The sequence below is a fragment of the Engystomops pustulosus genome, chromosome 1 (assembly GCF_040894005.1).
Source record: "Engystomops pustulosus chromosome 1, aEngPut4.maternal, whole genome shotgun sequence".
Taxonomy (NCBI): Eukaryota; Metazoa; Chordata; class Amphibia; order Anura; family Leptodactylidae; genus Engystomops; species Engystomops pustulosus.
Genome location: NC_092411.1, coordinates 168,241,324 through 168,268,323, shown reverse-complemented (window position 1 = coordinate 168,268,323; position 27,000 = coordinate 168,241,324). Strand labels below are relative to the sequence as shown.

The 27,000-nt window shown below is 43.3% G+C and overlaps 1 protein-coding gene across 12 annotated transcripts in view; it reads left to right on the top strand.

Annotated features, from left to right (window-relative positions):
• The window catches only part of ADGRL3 (adhesion G protein-coupled receptor L3), a 1,100,912-nt gene that overhangs the window by 168,748 nt on the left and 905,164 nt on the right, over window positions 1–27,000 (top strand). Inside the window, exon 1 of one of the 12 annotated variants that reach the window (XM_072113825.1) lies at window positions 16,305–16,323. The exons of the other annotated variants lie outside the window; for them this stretch is intronic. Within the exon in view, the coding sequence (XP_071969926.1) occupies window positions 16,317–16,323 (7 nt within the window). The 5' untranslated portion in view covers window positions 16,305–16,316. Of the gene's footprint in view, window positions 1–16,304; window positions 16,324–27,000 lie in introns of those variants that run through there. 12 annotated transcript variants of the gene reach the window in all.

Here is a 27,000-nt window from a genome sequence, read left to right as displayed (position 1 = left end):
CCCGGCATCCTAGAGACCCCCTCTGTAGTTGGCTGAATAAGCAACATGGTGACCTGGGCTGACAAAGCTAAACGGCAGATCAGGGGGAAAATGGAGGCACAGGCACCACATAGTGGACAGTTGGCAGTCGCGACCGGAGCTGCGCTTCTGGCTAACAGTAGGACAACTCTGAGTATTATTTCTACATTATATGACTTTCTGCTATGTGAATACCTAAAACAGTTTCCACGTAAGGTTAAGAAGCAGTGAGAGAGGGATGTCAGCCCAATTTCAGAACAGTGGGAGGGCATACAACTCAAATATCCATAAGTGATGCTCTGTGGATTTCACAGATATATTTGCTTCACAAAGTATATATAATGCCTGCTTTTCTCTACCACATTGGTTTGTGTCCTAATGCTGAGTGCCCCAGCGTGCTAGAGCCTGCGGATGCCATGCATATGTTTTGGAACTGTGGCTCTCTGGATCGTTTTTGGCAAGGAGTATTGGATCTTAATTTTAGTGGTAAATTATTTAATAATATAAGTTTATTTATTTAAAAAAATAAAAACTGATGAATTTTTGGAAAATTTGCCATTAAAAAAAATAACACTGCACTCACCTTTTCGCCGCCCCTCTGGTCCACTTCTTGCTTCCGATGCTCCAGTGTCTCTTCAGGTTGCCTTTCTATCAGCTCGAACCAGTCTGCCCATTCTCCTCTGACCTCTGGCATCAACAAGGCATTTCCGCCCACAGAACTGCCGCTCACTGGATGTTTTTTCTTTTTCGGACCATTCTCTGTAAACCCTAGAGATGGTTGTGCGTGAAAATCTCAGTAGATCAGCAGTTTCTGAAATACTCAGACCAGCCCTTCTGGCACCAACAACCATGCCACGTTCAAAGGCACTCAAATCACCTTTCTTCCCCATACTGATGCTCGGTTTGAACCGCAGGAAATTGTCTTGACCATGTCTACATGCCTAAATGCACTGAGTTGCCGCCATGTGATTGGCTGATTAGAGCAGTTGGACAGATGTACCTAATAAAGTGGCCGGTGAGTGTATATACGATAGTAACTTTTACAGCATTATTCCATCACCCCAAGTTCAGCTTCAGATGCAGAGGGTGCATGTACTTTTGCAATTCTGAAAAGTGAAAGTCTTTCCTGCAGCTCCTTCTATGTTCTGCCTTCAGTTGACACTTCAAACGCCTATATCTCCTGAACCCTTGCACCTAACACAATTCGGGTGTCTTGTTGCAGGAGAGTTTCCCCTTTGATATGATATATGGTTTGTGTATGGATGCTTAGCAGATCCGGAGGTATCCACTCTTAAAGTTACAAACGGCAATCCATATACCATATGCTATTTAACCCTTTGCTGCTGTGAAGTATTGCTGTATGATTAATAAAAATGCCTTTATTTTTAAATACTTGCTGAATATTCTGCAACTAATATGACTCCTGCCTGTGGATGAAAGCTAATCATAATCATGCCTGCCCTCCTCTGGACCCATGAATGCAAGACTCCCTGGGCTGACATTTTTTAATACGTCACCAATGATTTACGGATACTACCTATTTCAAGGAAAAGCAGCGCCTTTTGATTATGCGATGCCCATATATCATATTAAAGGGGAATTCCCTTGTTTAATTTGACACCAGAAATGTGTTTCTTGGTGCCAAGGTTGAAGAGGCTTGAAGTTTGCTACTGTTATGACATTTACACACATCTTTCTGTAATTTGTCATAGTAAAAGCTGACAAACATTTACGTAGAGCAGTCGTGAAGAGGTTAATGACATTTTAAATAAATAATATTAGAAACCCCATATTTTTAAATCTGCACCCCTTAAACTATCAGAAACTACTTTTAGGACCATTGTTGACCCACTGAGACTTTTATAATAATTAAATTTAAACAATTCCAAAAGATAAAAAGAGAAAACCCATCTTAAAATTATTATTATGCAATATCTCTCGAGTACAGAGACATTCCACATGTGGCCGTTACTTGGGCATTATGGGCGCACAGTGAGGCACAGAAGGGAAGGAACGCCTTGCAGCTGCTCTTAGTTTTCTCATTGGTGTCCTTTTGCTGAACTCAGCATTTAACGGCTTGACCCCTTAAGGACGCAGCCTGTTTGCACGTTAAGGCTCGCTACTTTTTTTTAAAAATTTGACCAGTGTCTCTTCCTGTGGTAATAACTTTTCAACGCTTTAAGATATCTCTGTGATTTTGAGATTGTTTTCTCGTGAGACATTGTAGTTTATGTTAGTAGTGTCATTTCGGTGATCTGTTCCTTTTTTGGGGGGTAAAAATTCAAAAATTTAGGAAAAATTTGAAAAAAATGACTATTTTCAAAGTTTCAAATGTTATACTTTTTAGACAAAAAGTGATACCACAAATTTTTTTTGATAGAAACCTTTTGCCATTGGTCTTCTTTTTATATCCATTATTTGTTTTACGTTTCCATTTTTTATGGATGTGAGAAGGTTTGAAGTTTTAGTAGCAACTTCTCAGATTTTCTTGAAATTTGAAAAATGCGAACTTTTTGGTGATCAATTCAGTTTGGAAGTGCCCTATAAAGGCTTATGTACTATATACTCCCACAAGTAACAGCATTTAAGAAGTCTGTTAACCCTTTAATTATTTTTCCGGAACTATATGAAAATGGATTGGAAATTTTGAAATTTCAATTTTTGATTTCAATCTTTCTAATTTAGCGCTAAAATGGATACATTCAGAAGGAATTTGAGGTAAATATATATTCCTAATTTCTTGCCCTGCTTCTTCCGAGTACGGCAATACCAGACATGTGGATGTCAGCTGCTGTTTCCCCGCACAGTGATGTCCAGAACAGAGTTAGCGATACTGGGAATTTGGAAGGCCAATTTGGCTGCAAATATTTTGTGGTGCCACAGTGTAATTGAAGAGCCCCTGAAGTAAAAGTACAATAGAAAACCCCCAATAAATGATACCATTACGGAAACCAGACCCCTCAAAGAATTTATTGGTGGTTGTGGTGAGCATTTTAACCCCCAACACGCTGGTCAAAATTGAATGCAAAGTAAATGGTGCAGAGTAAAAATTGCGTTTTTATCTCAAAAATGTCATTTTAGTGCCTCATATACTGTGCCCAACCCATGCCACTTTAGACAAACACCCCAAAAATCATTCTGCGGGTTGTCCCGAGTACGGCAATACCACACATGTGCCAATAATTTACAGGCTGGGCACACGGCAGGGGTCAGGAAGAAAGAAGCACAATTTAGGTTTTCAAGCTTCGTTTTCACTAGATTGGTAATGGGGGGTACCCCCGAGGTACCAGTACAATAGAAACCCCAAAGTAGTGAACCCATTTTGGAAAGGGCACCCCTCAAAGAATGTATGTAGGCTTGTATGAGCATTTTAACCTCTAAGGTGCTGGCTCAAATGTAATACAAAGTGAGTAGTGCAGAGAAACAATTGTATTGCAATTTATCAAATATGCCATTGAAGTGACAAAAGTATTTTGCCCAACTCATGCCACTGGGGAAAAACAAATCAAAAATCATTCTGCGGGTTACCCCGGTTAGGGCAATACCCCATAGGAGGCAATAATCTGTAGGATGGAGACACGGCAGGGCTCAAAAGGGAATAACTTGTTGGAGCACAGACATTGTACTTTTTTTTTTCTTTTTGGCATCATGAAAGATTTGTAGATGCCAATAGGGGCCAGTACAGTAGAAACCCCTAAGAACTGACCCTATTTTGGAAACTACACCCCTCCATGAATTAATCTAGGGGTATAGTTAGCATTTTAAGTAAAAAATATCCATTATGTCATTTTGTGCCCAGCTGCTGCCATGGGAGACAAACACCCTAAAAATCATGATGCATGTTTTCCCGGGTAAAGCATACGGGGCAGTAATCTACAGGCTGGGCACATGGCAGGGCTTAGGAGGGGAGGTGCGGCATGTGGCATGATGTATAAGCTGTGCGTCAGGGTAACAACATGGTACTCTAAAAATCCAGGGTTGTATGATAAATTCGGAAGCAATCTTTCATACATAACCCTGGTTTTTCTGGGCATGTCTCACAGTGATGAATGGTGTCCTTCCGAATGCCATTTTTGGAGCACACCCTGCACCTCTTTTGTGACCTTCCCTTGCTGGCTGTTTGGGGAACTACTCCTGGAAAGTGCTGCCCTGGTACAATACGTGATGTGGCCTCACTTCCAGATGTGCTAGCACTCCCCCCTTCCTGGTCTCCAAAAAGAAAGTACTTTATTACCACCTCTTGAAATTCCAGGAAAGTTCCCCTCTGGCCGGCATATCGATGCAGCACATAAGCATTATACAATGCCATCTGCATGATGTGCACGGCCAGCTTCTTGTACCACACCCTCGACTTCCGCATGGCATTGTACGGCTGAAGCACCTGGTCAGACAAGTCCACCCCTCCCATGTATTTGTTATAATCTAAAATACAGTCTGGCTTGGGGGTTTCTGTACTGGCACCTCGTACTTGGACAGGGGTGGTGGTGTGCTCATGCATTGTGGTTAATACAAGGACCTCTCTCTTGTCCTTGTACTTAACACACAATACAGAGTCGCTGCATAGTGCCCTGCTTTCGTGCCTTTTAAGTTTTTGCCCAAGCAGCGACTTAGGGAGACCTCTCTGATTTCTGCGTACAGTGCCGCATGCCGCAGTATTTCTGGAAGTGAGGCACTTGAACAGGGTAGTGCTGGTGTAGAAATTGTCCAGGTAGAGGTGGTAGCCCTGGTCCAGCAGTGGGTGCACTAAATCCCACACTATCTTCCCTGTAACACCCAGGAAGGGGGGGCATTCTGGGGGCACTATAGTGGAGTCCTTCCCTTCATATACCCTGAACTTGTATGTGTACCCTGATGAACTTTCGCACAGCTTATACATTTTCACACCATACCTTGCCCTCTTATTGGGCAGGTACTGGCGGAATTGAAGTCTCCCTTTGAATTGTACCAAGGACTCGTCTATGCTCACATGTTTGGCGGGGGAATATGCCTGGCCAAACTTGGCACTAAAATGATCTAATATGGCCCTGACCTTAAATAACCGATCATAACTGGGGTCACCTCTGGGTGGGCACTGTGTGTTGTCAGTGTAGTGCAAAAACTTATGGATGGCTTCAAAGCGCATCCTGCTCATTGCCATGCGGAACATGGGGGTGTGGTACAGTATATCTGTGCTCCAGTAGTCCCTGATTGAAGGCTTCTTTACTATCCCCATAAGGAGTATTATGCCCCAATACTTGTGCATCTCTGCTGCAGTGACAGGGGTCCACCTGTAGGGTTGTGCATAAAAGAAAGTGGGGTTTTGGGCAATATGCTGTGCAGCGTAGAGATTTGTCTGAAATATAATAACTTTCAGCAGCTCCTCATCAAAAAAAAACTTAAAAAAGTCCACAGCTCTGAGCCCTACCGTGTCAAATTTAATTCCAGGATGGCCCAAAAAGTCAGGGACCTGAGGGGTATAATTATCTGGTTCTACCCATGTGGGGTCAGTGGAAGCCACAGACGCTTCTCCTGCAGAAGTCCCAGAAACTTCTCCTGCAGAAGTCCCAGGCACTTCTCCTGCAGCAGTCCCAGGCACTTCAATCGCAGAAGTCCCTGGAACCCTACGGCGCCTTCTTGGGGGTCCTTCCAGGTCACTGGAAGATGAGCAGGAGGATGATGATAGGTAAAAGGGGACATCATCCCCACTAGCTGACTCGGTGTCAGAGGCAAGCATGTTATATGCCTCCAACACGGTGTACGTCTTCTGAGACATTGCACACAAAAAAATAGAGAACTAGAAAAATTAGATAATGTGCACCAAACTACACGGATAAACCGTCTAGCAGGCACACAAAAAAAAATATATAATGCACACCAAACAACACGGACAAGCCGCACAGATGGCACACACAAAAATAATGTGCACTAAACTACACGGACAAGCCGCACAGATAGCACACAAAAAAAAAAAGATAATGCGCACCAAACTACACGGACAAGCCGCACAAATGGCACACACAAATAATAATGCGCACTAAACTACACGGACAAGCCGCACAGATAGCACACAAAAAAAATAATGCGCACTAAACTACACGGACAAGCCGCACAGATAGCACACAAAAAAAATAATGCGCACTAAACTACACGGACAAGCCGCACAGATAGTACACAAAAAAAAAAGATAATGCACACCAAACCACACGGACAAGCCGCACAGATGGCACACACAAAAAATAATGCGCACTAAACTACACGGACAAGCCACACAGATAGCACACAAAAAAAAAAGATAATGCACACCAAACCACACGGACCAGCCGCACAGATGGCACACACAAAAAATTGCTAAGTGCACCCAACTACAGGTACACCTACGGCGCTCTGGAAAAAAATATTACCAGGCACTGAAAAAAAACCTATGTGCACCGCGCAAAAAGGCGCTACAAATGCACCTTGCCCTTGCCCTAAGACAAACTAACTACTGCTAAAGATTCTGTGCAGCGCTATTCACACGGCGCACTGAAAAGTGCGTCCAGTGCAGAACAACGCTAACACAGCGCACTGAAAAGTGCGTTTGGGTTCAGAAGGGACAGACAGGGAAAAACGAAAGACACGTGGGATCACACAAGGCGACACAGGAAAAAACAGATAGGGATAGGGATTTGTAGGGAACAATAGGGATCAGATAAGGATCAGAACACTATTTATAGTGTAAAAGTGTATTTTGGTGCACACAGTAACGCTCTTTCCTCTCTCCAGCGATACCAAACCAAAATGGTGCCGCTGGAGGAAGAGGAAAGGGCTAAAACCACGTTTTTTAGCCTAAAATCGCTGTAATTGGCCAGGAGGACAGGAACTCCTCCTGCCTATGTCACCCAAATCTCATCCCAATGTCACCACGCGACGTGGTGACAATTCTAAAATAGTATGCGCTCGCGCAGTAGCTGTACTGCACTGAGCGCCAATAGTGGGAAGCTGCGCAGTACAGCTATGGCGCGGAGAACTAAGGGGTGAAACACCTGCAATCAAAACTCTAGTAACAGAGTTCGATATGTCGGATCCTGAGTGCTAAGTTACAGTGCTCAGCGTCTGATATGTCAGACGCCGTGTGTTAAGAGGTTAAACACAAAACATATGACATATGAATTCTGAAATAGAAACATCAATTTTAGGAGAAAAGTAAACAATAATACCAATAACTATTATACTTTATTGGTGTGATGCTTTTTTACTGTCCTTTCTGGTCTATGGCTGTGGTGACCTAACCAAGTCTGAGGGGCAGATTTCTTAAAAGTTATAGAGTGGCATAAATCTATGTGACATCTTCATCAATATTCTGAGTGTGTTCATTGTTTGTGCTCCCACATTTTCCTGTTTCATTTATCACTTTCTGATCAGGCCTTAAAAGGCTTTAAGGACGACTGCATTTTCATACTGATTGGTCTATACTGTAGGTTATAACTTCTTTTTTTGTGCAATACCTTAAAAACCAACAAGAAATTTGCGTGGTGCTGCACCTTCCCTCTTATGAGCTGTCCTTAACGGTCCTAGATGGATCCAGCAAACATCCACTATTCAATAATCCAGTAGAAGAAACTCTTTTGTGACCGGAGCTCAAAAACAAAAAAGACGATCCATGCAGGTTTCCTCCTTATTTGTGCACCAAACACAAGGGATCACTTTCAGGGATAAGTCACCATTCAGACCAGAAACCATCAATATTTTCACTCCTGTCCTAGTCTCCTCCACTCACTGCATATAAGAGACATATCCAGACATAGTGTAGACAGTTTCAAACTTTTCAAACTTTTATTTCCATTTCTACTCAAAATAAAAAATGCGCATATCACAAATAACTCCACGAGGACGCCAATCCTTGCCCGACCCAGGGTTTCGCCTCTGTGCTTCTTCCGGGGCATCTACATATGTGAGTAGAACTGGAAATAAAAGTTTTAAAAGTTTGAAACTGTCTACACTATGTCTGGATATGTCTCTTATATGCAGTGAGTGGAGGAGACTAGGACAGGAGTGAAAATATTGACGGTTTCTGGTCTGAATGGTGACATCCCTGAAAGTGATCCCTTGTGTTTGGTGCACAAATAAGGAGGAAACGTGCATGGATCGTCTTTTTTGTTTTTGAGCTCCGGTCACAAAAGAGTTTCTTCTACTGGATTATTGAATACCTTAAAAAGTTTGCACCATTCGTGGAACATAGGGATAATTAAAAATAAAAAATGATTAAAGGATACAGATACAAAAACTGGAAAAAATATTTTTATTGTAATGTACAGTTTATATTTTTTTCAGTTTTCAAATGAACTCAAAATTACAATTATCAATTGATTCCGTAGTGCGTGTTGCTTGTTTTGATATATAAGATGTATACAAAGATGCAAAAGCAGCAACAATTGTAACAAACATGAGGAGTATACCACACTTGTAATATGGATATATAATTATAAGTGAATATATAATTCACCGTTTAAATACATGTCAAGTGACCAAAGCATTAAAACATAACTGTACATAATGTATCAGATTAAAATCAATAAATACACTGATGCACACAAAAAAATGAAAACAAATAGAAACAAATTAATACACTAATCTAACAATTACATGGATAATATAATAATTTGGAACAACTTCAGTAGGACTTGCTGGCAGGGTGCCTGGTTAACTTCACGGGTGGATATTACAACAACTACAGACCACCACTACGGTATGAGAAGATCATGTCTGCTATCCATGTTAGGGAGTCTACGGGTACCTGTCCCCAATAAAATATAGCCTTCTGGAGCCAGGTTCCCTTTAAGCCATGTTTATGTAAAAGTAAATTAAAAACAATGGGGCACATTTACCCTGTTTCCCCTAAAATAAGACAGTGTCAGTGTATATAATTTATGCTCTAGGTCTTATTTTTAGGGAATGTCTTATTTTTCCTTGAACAAAAATGCACAATTATTATACAAAAAAATCAACATTTTTTAATATCCTGTAGTCCTGCCATCACATACATCAGCATATACATCTGAATTCCATCAAGAAAGTCTTGTTACTCTCTGATAGTGTACAGCAATCTCTGGTACATTTTCAATCCTGGTATTCATTCACAAAAAGCAAGATTTTTTTTTGTCAAAAACTTCTCTAACATCCTTATAACACTCCGAACTCCGATTCTATTTGAATCACTGGCCCCAATCTCTAATGTTCAGCATTTACCTCCATTGACCACTTCTTGTTCAGGTAGCTGTTAGTAGAATTCGCAACAAACCAGTCAGTGATTTTATCCCATGCATTCTTCCCCCATGTCACAACCTTTTGCAGCATCTAAATGATCTAATAAAACTATTGACTGGCATTGGGGAGCTGCTGCAATGACTGCCACTAGGTCTTATTTTTAGGGGAGGTCTTATATTTCTGATCTTGAAAAATATTGTACTAGGTGCCTTATTTTCAGGGAAAAGGGACGTGTGTGGGTTTTCTGTAGGACTTTGCACTTTTATTTAGGTGCATAGGCATTTAACCCCTTAACGCTCTGCGCCGTAGCTCTACGGCGCAGAGGTATAAGGGATGTATGAAGAGGGCTCACGGGCTGAGTCCTCTTCATACAAAGGTGGGGGTTTTTGTATTTTGCAGAAAACCCCCACTGCTAATAACCGCGGTCGGTGCTTGGACCGATCGCGGCTATTAACCCTCTCAACGTGGGCGGCGCCATCTTTTTTACGATCGCCGCGCCCCCGAACGTCATCGGGGGGCGGCGATTGGTTACCATGGTAGCCTCGGGTCTTCTTTTGACACGAGGCTACATGGCTTATGCAGGTTCGTTACAATGAGCCAGTGGCTCATTGTAATGTATGACCTGCAAAAATGCCATATATTGCAATACAGAAGTATTGCAGTATATGGTAGTAGCGATCTGACTATCTAGGGTTAATGTACCCTAGATGGTCTAAAAAATAGTGGAAAAAAAAAAGTTTAAAAAATAAAAAAAATTAATAAAATATTAAAAATTCAAATCACCCCCCTTTCCCTAGAACGGATATAAAACATAATAAAAAACATAATAAACAGTAAAAATCACAAACATCTTAGGTATCACCGCGTCCCAAAATGCCCGATCTATCAAAATATAAAAACGGTTACGGGCGGCGGTGACCTCTGAGGCGGGAAATGGCGCCCAAATGTCCGAAATGCGACTTTTACACCTTTTTACATAACATAAAAAATGAAATAAAAAATTATCAAAATATCGCACAGACCTCAAAATGGTAGCATTGAAAACGTCGCCTCATTTCGGAAAAAATGACCCCTCACACATCTCCGTGCGCCAAAGTATGAAAAAGTTATTAGCGTCAGAAGATTGCAAAAAAATTTTTTTCTTTTTTGTACACATTCGTTTAATTTTTGAAAATGTATTAAAACACAATAAAACCTATATAAATTTGGTATCACCGCGATTGCACCGAACTAAAGAATAAAGTAGGCGTGTTATTTGGAGCAAAGAGTGAAAGTCGTAAAAACTGAGCCCACAAGAACGTGACGCACGTGCGTTTTTTTTTCAATTTTTCCACATTTGGAATTTTTTTTCAGCTTCGCAGTACACAGCATGTTAAATAACATTACGGGAAAGCCCTCACACAGGTCTGTACACTGAAAAAAGTTATGGATTTTTGAAGTTGGAGAGCGAGAAATGAGCCGAAAAACCCTACGTCCTTAACCCCTTCACGCTCCGCGGCGGATATATCCGCCACGGAGCGCAGTGACTTAGCGCTCAGTGGCGGATATATCCGCCACGGCGCCTATGCCGGCTCGGCTCTGGATCAGAGCCGAACCGGCATCGGGAAACACGGGGTGCCGGCTGTAACTAATAGCCGGCACCCCAGTGTAACACCCGCGATCGGAGTTGTCTCCGATCGCGGGTGCTTAACCCTTTAGATGCCGCGGTCAGCGCGACCGCGGCATCTAACAAGCATCTGGGGTGTCTTTCCCCCACGATCGGCCCCCCCGAACCGTTTTCGGGGGGCGCCGATCGTTGCTATAGTAACTCTGGGGTCCGATCTGGACCCCAGAGTTACTAGCAAGAATTGCCAGTAAGATGGCGTCTGTGACGTCATCTTACTGGCAAAGTGCCAGCCTATGCAAGTGCATAGGCTGACACTGATAATACTCTGCAATACATGAGTATTGCAGAATATTATCATGAACAAGCAATCAGAGGATTGCTTGTTCATATCCCATGGTATAAAAGTAAAAAAGTAAAAAAAAAAGTTATTCAATAAAAAAATAAAGTCATAAATCACTAAAAATGCCCCAAACCCCCAAAACATATAAAGAGACATATAACTCAAAAAAAAAGTCTAAATCATAACACAAACCCCACATATATAGTATCACCGCGTCCGTAACAACCCGTAGAATAAAAGTAAATCATTATTGAACCCCCACGATAAACGCCGTAAAAAAAAACTGTTATAAACCCTCCAAAAATTATGATTTTTACCTTTTCAATCCCACAAAAAATGCTATCAAATGCGACCAAAAAACCATATGTACTTAGACATGATACTGGTGCAAAGTACAACATGTCCCGCAAAAAACAAGCCATCAACCAGCTCCGTAGCCAAAAACGTAACAAAGTTATGCCACTTGGAAGATGGCAATACAAAAATTATAGATTTTTCCCCACATTAGGGTTTTGTTTGACAAATTTAGTAAAACGTAAGAAAATATATTCATGTCTGGTATCCCCGTAATCGTATCAACCCATAGAATAAAGATAACATGATTATTAGGCTATACGGTGAACACCAAAAAAAAAAAAGTCAAAAATCCAGTACAGAATTGATGCTTTTCTACTCCTGCCCTCAAAAAAAGTTCCTAAATTTTCAACAATAGGTGATACCAACCCCAAAATGGTAACAATGGAAAAAGCATCTCATCCCGCAAAAAAAATGCCGTCACATGGCCCCAATAACGAAAAAGCGAAAATTTTATAGCCTTCAAAAGGGGCCAATGAGGAAACTAAAATCCTGGCAGCTGCAGGGCTCTCCTTCCCTTCTGCGTCTCGCTGTGCGCCCATAAAACAAGTCACAGCCACATGTGGGGGGTCTTTGTACTCAGGAGAAATTGCAGAACAAATTGTATGGTGGGTTTTCTCTTTTTATATTTTGGAAATGTGTAAATTTTAGTGCTAAATGAACGTATAAGGGAACAGTATGACCATTCTAAATTTCACCTCCATTTTGATTCAATTACTATGAAGATCTCAAGGGGTTAACAATCTTCGTAAAAGCTGTTTCTGATAGCTTGAGGGGTGCAGATTTGAAAATGGGTAGATTATATAGGGGGTTTTGATGCTAAATATGTAAAATTTCATTCAAAACTGTATTTATCCCCAAAATAGTCAATTCTGAAAATCCGGAAAAGCGATATTCTATTTGTAAGCTGCGTGACATCAAAATAAATTATCCAGACATTTCAGAAATTATGAAAATGTAAAGTAGACAAATGGGAAATGTTATTCAGCAACTTATTTAGGTGGTAAATCGATCTGCCTGAAAACGCAATGATTTAGAATTTCGAAAATGGCAAATTTTTCAAAAAATGTATCATATTTTCTTTTTTTTGTAAATAAACGCAAAACTTATCTGCCAAAATTTACCACTAAAATGAAGTACAGCATGTGGGGAAAAAACAATCTCAGAATCGTTTTGATAAGTAACAGTGTTCAAAAGTTATAACCATATAAAGCGACGCATGTCAGAATCCAAAAAATCGGGCTGAGCCTTAAGCTGTAAAATGGCTGCGTCCTTAAGGGGTTAAGGGGTTAAGAAGCAACACATTTGTGTTGCATGCGACTCTTTTGTAACATGGCTGCCCAGGATATCATGAGACACAAATTAGGGGGCGTTTCGGTGGTCAGTGGGACCATGCTCCACATTAAACATGCAAACTCTGACAGAAGTGTGTCACATGGCTCATGTTAAAGATGTACCAAACATTTTTTTACATAAAAGGCTAGCGAGAATTAGCGTGAATTCCCACACTTTTCCTTTACATCACATTTACATTGTGCTAGCATCACATTAAAGGGTTTTTCCCACAAAAAAAGTTAGGCCCTATCCACAGGTGCACCTTTAACACAGGTAAATTGTCATATGAAGAAAAATTAAACTTGTGTACTCACCAAGAAATGTGAATAGCTTTTATTCAAGCCAGACAGGGAGCAAAAAACATGCCAGACACAAGTGAATTATGGACCATTTCGCGCAGCTTGTGCTTCCTAGAATCCAAGGAACCGCAGGCTGGGTGAAACGGTCCGAAATTCACTCTGCTCTGCTCACTCTGGTTTGCTCACTTCACTCTACTTTGCTCATATACCTTAACCTTCGCTGCCGGCCTCATACCGCATGTTATTCTTCAGAATACACACTTACCATATATACTTTGCACAGACATAAGCACACATAAACTATGTACACATAACACACATATATAAACACTACACTATATAAACTCTACACACTATATATACTCTACACATACAAATACACACACAACCAGGGGCGGATTGGGAATTAAAAGTGGCCCTGGAAAAAAATATTTAAAAGTGGCCCCATTCTATGGGCGGGTCAAAACAAGTAGGCTTAACCAGGTGATGTGGGTGGAGTTACTAAACTCCACCTAAACTGTTTATAGTTGGTCTAAATCAAAATGTACAGAGACTCATACTGCCAGGAATAAAGCTTCTTTTTTAAAGGAACACAACTTAATACTTATATATACCTTGTATATGCCTTATATATAACAAAATACTACAATACCTTCTCCGAAAAACAAGAATGTAACCACTATAATACTACCCTTAAGTAAAATGTATTATAATACAGCATTTTATGTACAAGAATATAACTACTACAATACGGCCTCTGTGTACAAGAATATAGCTACGTTAATACTGCCCCCTATGTACAAGAATATAACTACTATAATACTGCCCCCTGTGTACAAGAATATAGCTACTATAATACTGCCCCCTATGTACAAGAATATAACTACTATATTGATCTTTTATTTAAAAACTTGCAGTAGAAAGTAATGTCACATGAATAATATAACAGACATCACATAATTTCTGACATATTGATGTTCCTCTAGTACAGTGATGGCGAACCTTTTAGAGACCGAGTGCCCAAACTACAACCAAGACCCGCTTATTTATCGCAAAGTGCCAGCTTAGAAATTTAATTAGTGATTTATACTTCCTTCTCTGTCACAGTTTTCATTGACACCAGCACCTGAGGACACCAATAAAGTAGAAAATAGTCCCAGGTAGAGCTGTCACTTTAAAATAGCTCTGTGCACAGCAAGTCCTGGGCTGTCTGGGACTGCAGGAAGATACCTGGAGTCATCTCTGGTGATGGCCTGAGTGCCCACAGAGAGGGCTCTGAGTGCCACCTCTGGCACCAGTGCCATAGATTAGCCATCACTGCTCTAGTACATGCTACTGGGGTTGCAAACACTCTGATTGTGGAGCAGCACAGCGAGTATAATGGATCAAGTCCAATGGTGGATGCACACCTCCAACAAACCAGATCCACCAGTTTCTAAGATCAGATATCCAAAAAATACACATTTTTTTTGGATATTACTGGGGTTGGATGTCATGTCCTTCCTATAGACGCTCCTCAGACTCTCTATGATGTTACGTGTTACTGTATTCACACCACATTTATCACATACAGGGTGCTCTTACTATATCTGCTGAGTTCTGCTTGGAAATACCCATACAGCAGCTGTGTGTACAGCTGCCCTAGTAGATGTGGTAGATGTAAGGACTGGGACACAACCTCCCACACTGACACACTAAAACGACACTCCACTAGATGATGCTGAATGGTCTCCAGGTCCTGATGGCACTCTTCTCTAGGACAGGATTTATCTGGCACATTCCTGCACAAACAAACATTTTCCCGTGAAATGCCAGGCAGGCCACATCCTTCAGATGAGGGGGGACTCTGTGGTCCTCCAGGGGTTTCGTAGCCCGTTTCACACCGAGTGTCGGTGCTCTACACCAAAACTTAGACCTTAGAAGATCTCTGGACACCAAACTTAGACCTTAGAAGATCATTGTATAACTGCTTCCTGGAGAGCTGTCTAACATCCTCATACAAGATCTTCCATCTAATGATCTTACCAATGATATGGACCCCATACCAGGAAACATAATGCTTTACAGGGGATGTCACCCTCTTTATCAGGTCCCCGATCGACGACACAGATACAAACTTCTGGATCTGGCTCTTAAACAGACTGCACCATAGCTTCACCTCTGAGCTCTTACAAAATGAACATTTTTTCATCAAAAACAGATTATAGAAAAGCTCTGGACACGGCAATGATAGACCACCCTCTTTATAAGGAAGATAAACAACGCTCCTCCTGACCACATTGACTCAACTGCCCCACAAAAAGTGGAAGAAGACATTTGTCAGTCTGGGAGGTAAATTGTCTGGCACAGGGAACACCACACTGACATACAAGCAGATGGGGAGTAGGAAGGTTCTCACTAAGCTGACCTTCTCCCGGTACACCGGCTTGCAGTGCTCCCAACCCCACACCTTCCGCTCACACATGGCAAGTATCTCATCCCAGTTTACTTTCCCTTCATCTACAGCTCCAAACACAACTCCCAGAATCTTTATCTTCTCCTCTTCTGTCCTTAAGGGAACCGAGAAGACCCCATTTTTATCACCCAGCCACAAAGCTTTCCTCTTCTCCATGTTCACGGCTGAGTTAGACACCTTAGAGAAAGCTGCTATTTCCTGCTGTAGAGCTACACAGCAATTTCTAGAGGACATGAAGACAATCCCGGATTTTAACCCCTGTCCCGCTGGCACGGGTGGCTAAAATAAAGTCCCGATTAGTCCGTCCCTTCCCTGTGCTACCTGTGGTTGTCCCGGCTTCGTGTCCCACCCCCAGCGCCGCCTCCATCTTCCTGCTGTCTTCAGGTCCGTGTCATCTCCTGGCAGCCTGGCACCTCCCCCATCAACGCCCCCAGCCCAGGGACCAATCAGAGCCCAATGTCCTCCTCCCCCAGGGCTGTTCTATGAATGGAGCACAGGCTGCTCCCACATGCTGAGAGCTGCAGTGACTCTCTCCCAGGCAGCAGCAGCAGCCTGGGAGGATCCTCTTATCTGTGTATCTCATCCAGCAGCAGCAGGTCCTGCCCCCTCCCATCTCCTCCTTTTCCTCCATTTAGCCCGGGAGCACAGCACATGTTGCAGAGCCGAGAGTGTGCAGCAGCAGCAGGGATGTCAGGTATGTGTGACTGCTGTCTGCATAGGCAGCTAAAGTGTTAAATACTTTAATTCTCATAAACCCCTGCCAAATAGGATCCAGCAAACCCCCCCCCCCCAGTGCCTTAGATGTGACTTAACCCCTTAATGACCAGGCCCTTATTTATTTTTGCGTTTCCACTTTTCATTCCCCACATTCAATATTCCATAACTTTTTATTTTTCCATGTACAGAGGTGTGTGAGGCTTGTTTTCTGTGTAATTAATTGTCCTCTCTAGTAACGGTATTATATTTTCCTGCTGTGTACAGGGAAGAGGGAAAAAATCCAAATGCAGTGATATTAGTGGAAAAATGCATTTGCATCATTTTCTTTTGTGCCCTGTTTCTACAGATTTCACTGCGCACCACATGACACCTCTGCTTTATTCTTTGGTTGGTACAATCACAGAGACACCAAATTTATAGAAGTATTACCGTATATACTCGAGTATAAGCCGACCCGAGTATAAGCCGAGACCCCTCATTTTACCACTGAAAACTGGGAAAACCTATTGACTCGAGTATAAGCCGAGGGTGTAGTATACAGCCAGCCCCCATGTAGTATACAGCCAACCAGCCCCCATGTAGTATACAGCCAGCCCCCAGTAGTATACAGCTTGCCCCCAGTAGTATACAGCTTGCCCCCCAGTAGTATACAGCTTGTCCCCTTGCAGTATACAGCCTGCCCCCAGTAGTATACAGCTTGCCCCTAGTAGTTTACAGTTTGCCCCCGGTAGTATACAGCTTGCCCCCCGTAGTATACAGCCTGCACCCAGTAGTATACAGGCTGCCCCCAGTAGTATACAGCTTGCCCCCAGTAGTATACAGCTTGCCCCCCCTAGTATACAGCTTGCCCCCCGTAGTATACAGCCTGCCCCCAGTAGTATACAGCTTGCCCCCAGTAGTATACAGCCTGCCCCCAGTAGTATACAGCTTGCCCCCAGTAGTATACAGCTTGTCCCCTTGCAGTATACAGCCTGCCCCCAGTAGTATACAGCTTGCCCCTAGTAGTATACAGCTTGCCCCCAGTAGTATACAGCTTGCCCCCCGTAGTATACAGCCTGCACCCAGTAGTATACAGACTGCCCCCAGTAGTATACAGCTTGCCCCCAGTAGTATACAGCTTGCCCCCCCTAGTATACAGCTTGCCCCCGTAGTATACAGCCTGCCCCCAGTAGTATACAGCTTGCCCCCAGTAGTATACAGCCTGCCCCAAGTAGTATACAGCCTTCCCCCAGTAGTATACAGCCTGCCCCCAGTAGTACACAGCACAGCCCCCAGTAGTATACAGCTTGTCCCCAATAGTATACAGCCTGCCCCCATCAGTATACAGTCTGCCCTCAGTAGTATACAGCAGCCCCTATACAGATAAAGAAATAAACTTAATACTCACCCTCCGTTGTCCCGATGTTCGTCGCGGTTCCCGGCGGCTTTCGATCCCCATTGCGGCTCCCGGCGGCTTCTTCACTCTTTACTGGCCGGGAGATCGCGCTGGCCGTCGCACACTGTGATGCCGCGCTGTCGCCGCTGATGACGTCATCCGCGGCGACAGGGATCGGGAGCCGCCGGGAGCCGCCGGGAGCCGCGAGGAACATCGGGGACACCGGAGGGTGAGTATTAATGTAGTATACAGCCAACCAGCCCCCATGTAGTATACAGCCAGCCCCCAGTAGTATACAGCTTGCCCCCAGTAGTATACAGCTTGCCCCCCAGTAGTATACAGCTTGTCCCCTTGCAGTATACAGCCTGCCCCCAGTAGTATACAGCTTGCCCCTAGTAGTTTACAGCTTGCCCCCAGTAGTATACAGCTTGCCCCCCGTAGTATACAGCCTGCACCCAGTAGTATACAGGCTGCCCCCAGTAGTATACAGCTTGCCCCCAGTAGTATACAGCTTGCCCCCCCTAGTATACAGCTTGCCCCCCCTAGTATACAGCCTGCCCCCAGTAGTATACAGCTTGCCCCCAGTAGTATACAGCCTGCCCCCAGTAGTATACAGCTTGCCCCCAGTAGTATACAGCTTGTCCCCTTGCAGTATTCAGCCTGCCCCCAGTAGTATACAGCTTGCCCCTAGTAGTATACAGCTTGCCCCCCGTAGTATACAGCCTGCACCCAGTAGTATACAGGCTGCCCCCAGTAGTATACAGCTTGCCCCCAGTAGTATACAGCTTGCCCCCCCAATAGTATACAGCTTGCCCCCGTAGTATACAGCCTGCCCCCAGTAGTATACAGCTTGCCCCCAGTAGTATACAGCCTGCCCCAAGTAGTATACAGCCTTCCCCCAGTAGTATACAGCCTGCCCCCAGTAGTACACAGCACAGCCCCCAGTAGTATACAGCTTGTCCCCAATAGTATACAGCCTGCCCCCATCAGTATACAGTCTGCCCTCAGTAGTATACAGCAGCCCCTATACAGATAAAGAAATAAACTTAATACTCACCCTCCGTTGTCCCGATGTTCGTCGCGGTTCCCGGCGGCTTTCGATCCCCATTGCGGCTCCCGGCGGCTTCTTCACTCTTTACTGGCCGGGAGATCGCGCTGGCCGTCGCACACTGTGATGCCGCGCTGTCGCCGCTGATGACGTCATCCGCGGCGACAGGGATCGGGAGCCGCCGGGAGCCGCGAGGAACATCGGGGACACCGGAGGGTGAGTATTAATGTATTTATTTTTATCATTGACTCGTGTATAAGCCGAGGCGAGGTTTTTCAGCACATTTTTTGTGCTGAAAATCTTGGCTTATACACGAGTATATACGGTATTATGTTTTAGTAGATTTTTTTTTAAAAATGTAAATCTTTTGTAGAAAAAAAATTCTTAATTTTGCCATATTTTGGGGCCAATAACTTTTCTATAGTTCCGTGTGTGGAGCTGTTTAAAGAGGACCTGTCACCTTGAAAAACAGCACTAGGAGGGCGCGTTCAAACGTTGCGTTTTGTCCTGCGTTTTCATTGCGTTTGAAATGCATTACAACAGCTCAGGAGAGATGATTTGCCTAATTACATTACTGTTAACGTTTCAGTTTACAGAATGCACTCTAAACACTATGTCAACGCATGCGTTAACAAATGTAAACAGTAATGTAATTAGGCAAATCACCTCTCCTCAGTTGTTGTAATGCGTTTCAAACGCAATGAAAATGCAGGCAAAATGCAACGTGTGAACGCGCCTTACTAAAGTAAGCAGCGCCTAGTGCTAAGACAGACGCAGCTCCCTACAAACCCAGACCACTCTCAAAAGGGTCCGACGTATTCATGAGGGGGTGGCCTGAGGTGCTGCCTCTTCCCCTGACCGCCCCACTCTTCCATAGGCCGGCGGTGACTGCCACGTGTCATGCAGCACTCAGCGCCCCTAATCCCGCCCCCTCAGGAATACGCCACTTTCAGAACGGCATTATCAGAGGTTTCTGTGTAGCAGCGCTGCGTTTGGTTTAGCACTAGGAGCTGATTACTTTAGTAACATCTAGTGCCGAATTTCTTGGTGACAGGTCCTCTTTAAGGTGTCATTTTTGTGGTATGAGATGACACTTACATTAATACCACTTTGGGGACTGTATGGCCTTTTGATCACTTTTTATAAAAAATGTTATGGGGTGTAAAATGGCAAAAAAGTCGCGTTGCAGACATTTGGTGTGATATTTTCCATTATGGTTCACCGACTGGAAGAAGTGTTTTTAAATATTTCTAGATTGGGACTTTTGGGATTCAACGATAACTAACATGTTTATGATTTTTATTGTTTATTTTTTATACCAGTTTTAGGGAAAGGAGAGGGGAACTTTTATTTTATTTTTTTACAATTTTATAGCCCCCACCCTCCCAAGGTACTTTAAAGGGGTTGGCCACTTTAAACTAAGTTTTGGTACTTTCTTAGCGGCAGGCTGGTGTTCAAATACTCCACTTACCTTATTTTAAAATTCTTGATCGTTGTCACAATCGTCCATTGCTCCACTTCGGTCTATGGGCCCTCTTCTTTCTTCCCTTTTCCGCACTGCGCTACTCACTGGAGGACCACGTGACTCCCGCCTGTCGTGCATGCAGCCGCTCAGCAGCCGTCCTCTGCTGTTTCACAGGCTGCCATCTTATTTAGCATGGCGCGTGTCACAATAATTCAGTGCATCCGCCACAGTAAAGCTTGTCCTCCCCCCCTAGACAACAAACATGTCCCATTTTCCCCCTTGGCAACAAGCATGTCCCCCTGCCACTAGAAAACAAACATGTCCTCCTCCCCCTTGGCAATTAGCATCTCCCCCTTGGCATCGAGCATGTTTCCCACCCCCTACGTCGATGACCAACATTTCTAACAAATAAAATGGTCAACGAGGGTGTGTCTGCGTTTTTTGTTCAATTAAATTTATATTTGTTGAAAACGGTGTGATTTATTTTTTTGCTACACTCTTCATAGTTTGCCATAGTAGTGGTGCTGGCTAGATGACGGTGCTCATTACTAAGGGCTGGCCTTAGTGTTTGCCTTAATTTTTTTGGCAAATTCACACTAACTACCCTGTTTCCCCTAAAATAAGACATCCCCTGAAAATAAGACCTACTACAATTTTGTTCGGGCTTAGAAATATAAGGCCTCCCCTGAAAATAACACCTAGCGGCCGCCATTGCAACAGCTCCCCCCACGTCATACATTAGTATTAGTAAATCTTTTAGATGCTGCAGAAGGTTGTGACATGGGGAAGAATTCATGGAAGTAAATCACTGACTGTTGTGCTGCAAATGTAATACCAGCAGCTACCAGGATAAGAATGGTCATTTATGGGAAGTGCTTTTACAAAACATGAGAGACGGGGGCCAATGATTCTAATAGAAATGGAGTCACAAGAAATACAGCATGAAATTCAGAGTTTGGAGAGTCATAAGTAAGTTAGAGAAGTCGATTTTTTTGTTCAACGATAAATGTAAATTCTTGTTCATGGAAAAATAAGACATCCCCTGAAAATAAGACCCAGTGCCTCTTTAGGAGCAAAAATTAATATAAGACACTGTCTTCATTTTGGGGAAACAGGGTAATAAGCACCGTCATCTAGCCAGCACCACTACTATGGCAAACTATGAAGAGTGTTGCAAAAAATAAATCACACTGTTTTTAACAAATATAAATGTAATTGAACAAAAAAACGCAGACACACCCTCGTTGACCATTTTATTTGTTAGAAATGTTGGTCATCGAGGCGCTTCACGCCCCACCATTGTGTCCCTCTTTCTCATCCGCAAAAGTTGGGAGGTATGCTGTAGCCACTGCGCTTGGTATAAGCACTTAATATCGAAAGCTTTACGCTGGTCTAGGCAGACACTGTATGCCCCAATATGATGCTGCTTGACATAGGCCACCACTTCTCTCACCAGCAGTTATGAGTCCTCTATAGTCCGACTTCTCACACTATTGGTCTGGTTGTCAATGATTAGCTCAGCTGCTACCTCACTCAGCCTGAAATATAAGATCTTAGCCAGGATTTTATAATCTGTATTAAGCAGAGACAGTGGCCACCAGTTATTAGTTATTTAAGTCTTTCAGGTCTCCCTTTGCCAAGACAACAAGTACAGATTTATATTGAAAGGAAAGAAGCTTCCCAGCACACAGACAGTCATTATAGACCTGTGTCAGGTCTGGAGCCAGCAAGTCCCTGAACTCTTTGTAGAATTGACTAGTGAGACCATCCAAACCTGGACTTCTTGGCTTTTAAGGAGTCAATGCTCCTCTTCACCTCATCCTTTGTTATGGGCTCAGCCATACTATCAGCCTGCACTGGGTCTAGTTTTGGCAGAGTCACACTATTCAGATAGCCTTGAATGTTATCACTGCTCATCTGACAACCTCTGAAGAGATCTTCATAATAATCCCCAATGATCTTCTGAAGATTACTCTGCCCATTCTCATCTAATAAGGCCATCATCAGCTTCTTACTGACCCTGTTTTTACAGGCAACAAAAGAGTCTTAGTTGTGAGCCCCCCAATTATCAAACTGGCTTTCTGCTTTGAGGGATTTGAGGTGATTGTACTGCAGCAGCCTCATCCTCTGCTTCACCTAACACATTCTCACTGTCCACGGTCTCACCACTATTCATGCTGCTGTACAGGCGGATGAGCTGTAGTCTGAGGGCAGAGTATCGCATGTATTCCACATTAATCTGTCTCCTGGCAGTACCCAGAATAAACTGCTTGATGTCACCTTTCATACACTCATACCACTCTGCCGTACCATCAAACATACACTGGGTGGTCTTCCGGTCATTATAGAAGGTGGTATATGACTCCTTAAACTCCAGGTCCCCTACCACAAGCCACAGCAGTGTCCAGCTCCAGGGACACTATTACCATACAATGGTCAGAGAACTCTATGGGAGTGATACTATACCGGGAGATTCTCATACCCCTCTTTGTGTATATCCAGTCTATGCGGGTGGCATTCCCACCGTTATGATACGTGTAGGCAGTATGCTTATAGTGTGGAATATAAGGGTCCACTAAATGGGCCTGATGGACTATATTATTAAGGAAGGTCTCATCATATATCAAGCTCTTGTGACTACAGGAGCAATCAAAGCCCACACTATTAAAGTCACCACACATCATAAACACTCTAGATGTAAAGTAATATGGCTTGATACTCTGAAACAATTCACTTCTATCCTTCCTAGTCTGAGGAGCATATACATTCACCACTCAATAATGTACATTGTCCAGCGTAAGGCAGGAGCTAGTGCAGATCTCCAGGACTCGTTCCACCTGAATGTCCATGTCAGTATCCCACACCATCATTCCTTTCTAGACCAAAGGACCAGAAGGATGGCATGTATCTCCAGTTCCTCTTCGCTGCATAGACCTGGGCATTACTCTTCAGGTAAGTCTCCTGTAAGAATAAGATGTCAGACCTCTCCTCAGCCAGACGCTGTTAGATGCCCTGTCGCCGGCTACTGGTCCTTACACTGTTACACATTAAGGCCCGTTCCACACTTGCGAGTGTGATGCGATAAACTCGCATCACACTCGCAACGCATGCTGCCGGGAACGCACGGCCCGAACGCTGCACACCGGGAGTGAACTGACATGCTGAGTTCACTCCCGGTGTGCAGCGTTCGGCCCGTGCGTTGCCGGCAGCATGCGTTGCGAGTGTGATGCGAGTTCATCGCATCACACTCGCAAGTGTGGAACGGGCCTAATAGAGCTGATCCTCAGCTCCATCACTCAGGTCACTTTCAGCTTTTTCTTCCTCCTGCTGCTGTGACCATTAGTTTGATCCATCACTGCAGTCTCCTCTTCCTCTCCCAGTGCACTTTAATGCCCGGATTGGTCAACAACAAGTGGGGCAGGCACTACTGATGTAATAAATATAGATGAAGTCCACGCATCCCAAGAGTCAGTATACAACAACACTTAAGAAAAAAAAGTGGGATGCGTACAAGGGACTAGACAATAAGACAAAATTTTATTGTTTCAAATATCAAAAAATACAAATGTACACAGGACAACAACACATTAATAAAAGCACTTTAAAAATACACCCAATTGGTGTATATGACTGCCAGGGACTTGTAAGCCCTGAAGTCCCTCCCATGTACTGACAAATACTGAGCAAATAGTCAAGAATACAAATCTGTACACATGTAGACACCAGGAATCCAAATAAGGGTAATGCAAAGGTGTAGCAAAGTGCTGAGTGCAAGAGACAACCTGATGCTAAGAACGCCTGCCTGTTAAGAAAATGCAAAGTTTCTAGGGGGAGCAGTGCATTGTGTTTACCAATCCTGGCGTGGTGGGCTCCAAATGAGCAGGCCGGCTGGGTCAGACAGGGAGGGATAGGGAGCAGACCCTTTTTTTCTTTTTTTCTTAAGTGTTGTTCTATAATGCCCGGATGTTATGGCCAGCACTGGCGCCTCTACTGGTTTATCCAGCGTGGTGACTTTCCTAGAGGAATGGGCAATGGTATTCTTCCACTTCACAGTCTGGAAGCCTTCCTCATTCACACTGGTTCCTGCCCCAGGATCAGCGGTTTCAGTAGAGGTGGTGGGCAGCTGCTTGGATCCCTCACGGACAGAGGACTTGGATGTTTTAGTTGTGGTAGGAGCTGACTTTCCATTGACTGCTGGTACTTGTGGTGCAGCCTCTACAGATGCTGCATCAGTCTCTGTTGCAAAGGTTCTGGGCACTTTGCTTTTAGCACTGGATGTAATTTCTGTGATTGCTGATACTTGTAGTGCCGCATCCACCAATGGTACATAACTCTTTACAGCAGGAGTTTTGGGCACTTTCCGATTGGCGCAATGAGTCTCTTCAGTGCCTGGTGAGACTTGTGGTGCAGTAATTATAAATGATACATCGGTCTCTCCTGCAGAGTCACTAGACTCTTGCCTGGGACCTGCACTGATGTCACTGGTTCTTGGTTCAGCCTTTGCCTTTTTGTTGAGCCTGTGGACACTCACGAAATGTATACCCAGACTGGTAGCACAGTTTACAGACGACCTGTCCGGGACATCCCTTCACATGTCATAGTTGTTCACATAAGGAGCACCTTATACGGGTTTATAGCAAGGTGTCTGCCCCCACATCTATGGCACAGATGTGGCTGCCCACGGTACAAACATATTCCCCTCTCTGATCCCAGATAGAAAGAATGAGGCAGGTGTCTAGTCACACCATTGTGCTGCAGCAGAGTGATCCTCACAATGTAGTCTCCATTCCAGAGATCCTCATCATCATAGATCACCTGCAGATGTTTCCAGATCTCCACACCATACTCTGTCCAACAGAGCTGGTGGCCGTTATCACCTCTGGTTGGACAGTGGGATCACCTGCAGATGTTCCCAGATCTCCCCAGTTACACATGAAATGCAAATAAAGTATATAAAACACAAAAACACGTACATATTTGGTATCACCACATCTGTATCAATCTGTACAATAAATCTAAATCAATTTTGAACCCACTCAGTGAACGACGTAAAAAAAAACTCGAAAAACTTCCCGTAATATACAATTTTTCAAACACAATCACAAAAAATGTTCTAAAAAGTGATCAAAAAAAGTTACGTTCCCTAATATGATACGACTGAAAAGAACAACTCTATTCGCAAAAAATAAGCCCTCAACGAGATCTGACAACAGAAAAATACAGAAGTTATGGCCCTAAAAAGTTGTCAATAGTAAAAACAATGCGATGTTCTCGAATATTGGTTTTGCTCAGGAAAATTGAGCAAAGATAAGAAAAACTATATAAATGAGGTATCACCACAATCGTAGTGAACCAGAGAATAAAGATAAAATATTATTTTTATGTTGCGGTGAGCGGGGAAAAAAATGCTAAAAATCCAAAATAAAAATTAATGATTTTGTTTGTGTTCCCCTTGAAATAGTTAATAAAATCTCATGAATAAGCTATAGACCCTCAAAATGAATTATCTTTACATTGTATCTCATCCCGTAAAAAATAAGCCCTCATATGTTTGCATTACAAAAAAAAATAAAAATTTATAGGTCGTACAATGTGACAATACAAATCTGCTGTGAAGGGCTCCTCCATTCATTCTATGCTCGGCCGTGCGCCCGTACAGAAGTTTACCACCACATATGGGGTATCAGTACACTCGGGAGGAATTGGGCATCAAACGTTGCAGTGCGTTTCATCATTTAATTTATTCTGAAACTGTCAGTTTGGCCTAAATGAATGTATTTTCCAAAAAAATTCCATAGTTTCTAAATCGCAGGTCCATATTGTTTTAACCCATGTGAAACACTTAAACGGTTAATGGACTTAATAGAAGTTGTTTTACATACGTTGAGGGGTGAAGTTTCTATAGTGGGGTAATTTATGTGGTGTTACTATTATTTAGGCCTTTCAAAGTCACTTGAAAGCTGAGTTGTCCCTCAAAATGTGAGTTTTGGCAATTTTCATGAAAATGAGAAAAATCGCACCTAAAGTTCTGCACCTCATAACATCCTAGAAAAATGAGAGAATGCATAAAATATCATCTCAACATAAAGCAGACATTCCGTAAATGTTAATTATCAAGCTTTTTGGGTAGTTTTACTTCCTGTCTGGAAAGCAGAACATTTCAAACTTGGAAAATGAAGAATTTTTACAAACTTTTGCCAAATTTTCAAATTTTTTTCAGAACGAATCGCAAAACTTATCACTTAAATTTTATAACTAACATGAAGTACAATGTGTCACGAGAAAACATTCTCAAAATCACCAGGATATGTTAAAGCGTTCCAAAGTTATAACCAATTATCGTGAGACATGTCAGATTTGAAAAATCGAGTCTGGTCATTGAGCTGAAAACTAGTGTCGGTGATAAGGGGTTAAAGTGGTATTCCTCTGTGGTGGTGGTGGTGGGGTTGGGGGGGAGCCGGGTTGGTGACATTGGAGAAGAGTCTCCTTTGCCGGGCCTTTTCCCAGATGATTGCGGTGCAGATGATTGCTGTGCAGCCTGTTCCCCACTCACTGACTCTGTGCAAAGCTGAGGGTTCTGTACAGTGTCCACTTCTGACTGCTGTGCCACCTGCTCTCCACTCACTGAAGCTGTGCACAGCTGAGGGTTTGGTACAGTGTTCGCTGCAGTCTGTGAAGATGGCTGCTGTGATAATGGTGTTTCACTCAGCAATGTGCGAGTCTATACAGGAGGAACTCTCAGGGTCACACATGGGAGAGCCATTCC